The following is a 6,000-nucleotide window of genomic DNA, read 5'->3' as shown; positions in this document are numbered from 1 at the left end:
CTTTACTGCTTGTAGCAGCCTCATCCCTTGTAGCGGGAGGAAAGAGGCTGCGTTTGAGTTTGGTGGGGGGAGAAACTGCAGCTCTCCCACTTGCAACCCCCCTTGCTCCCCTTCGTGCAGGCTGGCCAGCGTGGTCACCTGCCTTTCCACCCCACTTCATAATGTGTTCCTTCATATGTAAACTGGAACTTCTAAGTGTGCCGTGCGCCACGGATTAGATTTCTGGATGCTATGTAAATGTGTTTGTGTGTCTAGATAATATATTGAGAAGCGTTGATGTGGTGGAAAGAATGAATGATGTATAAAAATATATATATAAGCTAAATTCCTGTATACAGAATAGATCCTAGGCTACTACTAACCCTATCCAATATAAGCGTAAACTAATATGAAAAGTAGTTATAAAATAAAAGTACCAAGTTCTCAGAAATCCCTGTTGCTAGCATTGCAAGCAGGGAATCTGTTGAAGATCAGGGCTTCCAGCCGTCCTGGTCTGATGCAGAGGTGCTGGAGAACACCAGCAGCTCAGAAACTGACCCCAAGGCAGAAAGCAGGGGAGCTGAAAAACTGCTGCCTTTTATGCATTTTCTCTGGCCCTCCCCCAGAGCACTGGGATTGGAAGGGACCTCAGAGAATGCTGACAGGTCACTGGCCAGCCACACGTCAGTCATGAAAGCACTCCTTCCCCCTCTCCCCCTCTCTCCCCTTACTTTCCTTTTTCCCCGCCCCCCCCACAGGGAATCCAGTATAGGCAAGTTGAATATTCGACCCACGCTGTTAATATTCGACTTCCGGTATTCAATTCAACAGCTATTCAACTTGACTTTCACTTTTCAAGGTTGAATATGTTGAATATTTGTCAAATTGAATATTAAGTCAAAGCTTTGCACAGCCCTAACATTTACTGCCCAGTAGATTAGTTAGGTGTTCAGTAAACATCTCTGCCTCTACATGTGCACCCCTATTAGGCTGAAGTAAACTAATTTATTTCAGTGCAGAATAGTACTTGTAAATACTTGAGCCAGGGGAGCAGCCCCAGGCTGGCAGGCTAACCCCTGGGGCCCCTGCCAGCTGGGGCTGCTCTGACCTGCCTCCAGGTGCTGTGCATGAATAAACTGCAGAGCTTATTGCTCCAGAGTTAATTGCTCCCAGGCACATGTTCAAATGGCACTCCTGGGAGCAATACACTCTGGAGCAATAAGGGCTGCAGCTTATTCATGCACAGTAATAGCACATGTAGACGTGCCCCCCGTGTTCAAATCCCTGCTCAGGAAAATCCTGAGTAAACAGACTGACTACCACAGCAAAGTGTAATACCTGCTAACTTGTGTCCTGGCAAGCTATATACAGAAGCAAATTCCTGACCATTTCTAACCTGAAGATAACTCTGTTACTGTTGATTGTATTCAATTATTAAACCATATGTTCTAGTACACTGTTTCTATAAAGAGATCTATAGCGCTATAAAGAAAGATCATTGATGAATAGTTAATCTTCTGTTCAGTAAAATGTCAGGTTTGGCTTGAAATTTGAAAGGTAAATAATCCTTCCCTAGAGAGCCTATGAAATATCCTACACAGTCTAAATTTCCTGTTATAGATAGAAATGATGTGAACAGACTGTAGCACAGCAGCCTTTAGATAAAAATTTATAGTAACAAATAAATGGTGTGCGTTTATGAACTGAGCTTCTTAGACCTCAGTCACCCTTCATATATGACTGTTTTTGGCATGGCCCCTTCAAAACCCGAGAGGGAATAGTATATCAAACCAAGTTTGTTGGTATAGTAATTGAACTGCTTATGTAGACATGGCCATCATACAATTTAACAGATTAAGCAAAGAAATAATAAAACAATGCTGACATAAAAAAACATTGCAACAGAAAAAGATCTTTTCTTACTGCCTAATTACTGAGGCAAAGACAAGGCCTAATGACCGTATATGACACTGACCTAAAAAGATCTGAGTTGCTGTGGGAGGGCATACTTAGTGTTTCCTAAAAACGGCCTGCATTGCACTGGCCAATTAAACCATGTCGCTGGTCAGTAAAAACAGCATTGTGAACTTCCATGTTTTTGTCTCCCATTTATTTCTAGAACAAATGTAGTAATTCACAAGTGAAAATATTGTTCTGATTGGTAGTCCTAACAATTCAACTTGAGATTTGAGAGTTACGTCCTGGTGTTCTGTACGGGATACCTTCAGTGACCCATGTGCAAACTCAGTAAATACCATGTAGTTGCACTAATAATGCACAGGAATAGACCCTTTCTCTTACAGCTGTGTCAGATTTGTAGGGAGAGCAAAGAGAAAACAGTAGAAATTTATTGTTGCAAACAGATATAAACTTGAATGCATATAGTGAGCAGAGCCATAGCACAGCAAGTCGTCGTGCTTGCTTCCTGAGCAGAACCTTCCCTTAATATCCACCATGGTTCTGAAGGAAATGTCTTTTACTTTGCATTGGCAGGAAGAGACTTGATTTCCACACAAGGCCTCATGGAAGAAAAGAAGGGAAATCAGTAGAAACCAGTAGAAACTTGCATAAGACTTTACAAAACCCTGAGTGACACAGTTTGGGGGAACTTTCAAGGAGCTGTACAGAATAGCTTTCTAAAGCACTGGACCACAAAGAACAAGTTGACATCAAAAGATGATCCAAAATTCAACTGAACCTGTGTGATCTGAGGACTGTTGTATTTTCACCCACAGGGATTACCTCAGGCAGTAAATGGTTTGGGATGGTATTACCATAATTTCAAACAAAACTATGTAAAAGCAGCCCAATACTGGTTAGAAGCTGAAAAAATGGGCATTCCAGACGCATCCTATAACCTTGGTGTTCTACATTTAGCTGGGCTTTACCCTGGAGTTCCTGGCAAAAATGAAGTGAGTAAATATGTGGTGATATTTCTTACAGAATTTGGTTTACACATCTTGGCTTTAATCTTGACTATGGTACGTTCACTTAGAACTGGATTCTGACACCCTAAGCTGTGGTGGGTAGTACTTTATTCTGTACAGTCTCAGGGAAATCAGTGGGACACCTTTTGAAAAGAGGAACTATGCAAACTTCTGGAGAACATGTGTATGTGTGCTTCAAATGTGTTTGTTCCTCTGATCTGTGTAGTTCAGTGGTATTCAATCTTTTGGGCCTGTGGGTGGCATGGGGCTGGTTCGCAGGCTAGATCAGCCTCTGCATGCCCAGATTGGGCCCCGTGCTCTTCCCCCACCCCCCTCTGCACACCAGGTCTAGAGCACAGAACCATGCTGTCTAGCCTGTAGGGCTGCCTACAGGTCTGGAAATTTGGCAGTAGGGGAGTGGTGCCACTCTGACAAATTTTTAAACTCTTGGATAGCCTCACTGGCCAGATGACACAGTGCTGGGGGCTGGATCTGGGTTGAGTAATTCCTCAAGAGTATGAAGAGTATGAATCATTTACAGGTAAAACACCATTTCTATGAAATGTGTCATACAAATAAGCAAGGGAACATTTTTTAAATAGTTGGATATTATACCTTCTTGAATCTTGAAGTGGAGATTATGCTAGAATAGGTTTTTGTCATTGACTTCAAAGGTATTTTTCGTGGGATAAAGTACAACTCAGTGCAGATTCTACACCAGGATATTTCAGCAGTTACACTATCCTCACATTGTAGCTTTGGTAAAAACAGGTCATTGGGATGAAAAATCTCCTTCAAGCCAGGCTCTTAACTTAAATTTCCCTTTCAGGATTTGGTCTGAACTTATATTATATCCTTCTGACTTAATTTCATTTTAGCCTTTCTAAGCTAGGGCCAATTGATTTCATTTTAGATTTATTAAGAAAAATTGTTGTATTCCTAACAGAAGACTAAAATATGTTGGGTATGCTTCCTGTAGGTACCCTTCTAAAAATGCTGCAAAATTTATGATGAAACCTGCCATTTAGAAGTAGGCATGCTAAGATAAAAGCTAGAAAATCTCATGCCTAATGTCCCCATGTGTTTTCAAAGGAGGCTGAGTAATATGGCCTTTGAGTTCAAGAGTGTCTAGTGCCCCTACCGGTGAGCTTGCTCGCCACCCATAGTAGCTAATGCTATCCCACAAGTGGTGGTCAAGTATACTTCTACTACTCAGGGTACACAAATGCATAGTGTATAATGGACTGTCCATAAGAATACATTTTCAGTGTAACAGCAGCTCCTCACAAAAAACCCTCTATGGTCTTTCATTCACTGAAAGCCCAGGAAATGAGAGGAGCTCTTCTGTGACCCCTTTAAGGTTAACCATAACAGGTTCTGTTGGATCAAATAAAAAAGTAAATTCCAAGATTCAGGACCCCTCAAAAAAAACCACTTTCGGCCAGATTCTACTCCACCCATTAGAGGTCTAATTAGACTTAGATGCCTAAATGTAATTCTGATCTACCCTGCTTGAGACCCTAAAGATCCATTCACGTATCAACTTTTTGTCACATATCATCATCTGACCCTTAAGGCCGAGTCACAAAAAGTGACAAAGAGGAGGATGCTGCCCACACGTACTTCATTTGTATTAGTAGTTTTTCAGGGACTGGAGCATGGGGGAATAGAATTCCACGTATGCGCCTAATCGGTGGAGTAGAATCTGGCCCCAAGACTCTTTTTGAGGTTGTTGATTAGAAGTTCCTGGAGTAATTCACAGAGTGATGTGCTGCTGTCACTTCACTCCAGTTCCCGTTCCAATATCAAATTTCTGGTGGTGAGAACTGGATACTGTCTCACTCACCTCCACAGTTCTGGCCTGTCCTGTTGGGCCTGTATCACCTTATAAAAACTAGTTTCACAAGCTTGGGAACTGTGGGCCTGTTCTTACAATGCTTTTACCACTGCATCATTTCATCCTGACCTAAGTCTGGACAACAAGAGGGTAGAAATGCTTTTTTCACTTGTGGTAAATTATTGGTTCTATTTTGGCAGTGTCAGCAAAGCCATGCTGAACACTAACTGGGGTTGGATGTGTGCTTACACATTTCTCTACCTGATATTCAATATAGTACTGCCGTTTCAACTATAAAGAACTTTTCCAGCTTAAACCATGAAGATTGTGGAAGAAAGAAACTGATTTCTTTTGTGCACATGAGAATTGATTAAACTGTCTTGCTTCATTAACCAGGTTGCCGTTTTTTTAAAATGAATCATCATGGATGTAGCAATTTCCCAGAATGTTCCAAAGAGGTTACTATTTTTTCCTTGGTTTTTTTTGCAGACACGAGCTGCTCAGTACTTCTATAAAGCGGCCCATGGTGGACATATAGAAGGTACCTTACGATGCTCTCTGTATTACATCACAGGAAATATGGAAGACTTTCCTAGAGATCCTGAAAGAGCTGTAATGTAAGGGAAATTTCATTTCAGGTTGGAAAAAGATTATTTCAGTTGTGGCAATATCTTGAGCCTTCAGCCTAAGAAATGTGGATTATTATAGAGTAATTTTCTTCCTTTGAAAAATTAGGTCTGCTTGATTATCTGTATAATAACTAATATCCACAATATAATTCAGCTTTGGCTTCCAGTGGAGTTGAGCATTGGCAATAACCTCTAGATTTTGCAGGTGTTTAATATCTCTGAAAGTCAATCTGCAGATATCTTACAAGACTTTTGTTTGATGTGAGGATTTTTTGGAATCATGTATATTCAGTTCACTTGTGCTTCTTTGTCAAAGGGTATAGAAGTTTACAGAGCGAATTCACCATTTGTAAAAAAAAAAAAAAAAAAGGAGAGAGAGAGAGATGGAACCTGTATTTTTCATGACAAGAGACACTGGGGACCCTTTGCAATAACTTAATCTTTTTCTCCAAAAACAGAAAGTAATCCTTACAGAAAAAAATATCTGAACTAGACTGCCACCGGAGGCAGTTCAGGCACACACTTTGAACACCTTCAAGACACGTTTAGATGCTTATCTTGCTGGGATCCTATGATCCCTGCTGACTTCCTGCCCCTGGGGCAGGGGGCTGAGCTCGATGATCCTCCA

At 41.2% G+C, this 6,000-nt stretch overlaps 1 protein-coding gene across 1 annotated transcript in view; it reads left to right on the top strand.

Annotated features, from left to right (window-relative positions):
• Positions 1 to 6,000, top strand: part of SEL1L3 (SEL1L family member 3) — a 56,290-nt gene that overhangs the window by 28,270 nt on the left and 22,020 nt on the right. Inside the window, exons 15-16 of the mRNA XM_019553396.1 lie at positions 2,715 to 2,891; positions 5,233 to 5,360. Of these exons, the coding sequence (XP_019408941.1) occupies positions 2,715 to 2,891; positions 5,233 to 5,360 (305 nt within the window). The remainder of the gene's footprint in view (positions 1 to 2,714; positions 2,892 to 5,232; positions 5,361 to 6,000) is intronic.

Source organism: Crocodylus porosus, unplaced genomic scaffold (genome assembly GCF_001723895.1).
Source record: "Crocodylus porosus isolate Cpor-Errol unplaced genomic scaffold, CroPor_comp1, whole genome shotgun sequence".
Classification (NCBI taxonomy): Eukaryota; Metazoa; Chordata; order Crocodylia; family Crocodylidae; genus Crocodylus; species Crocodylus porosus.
Note: the sequence above shows the minus strand (reverse complement) of the source record. Positions and strands in the feature narration are given on the sequence as shown.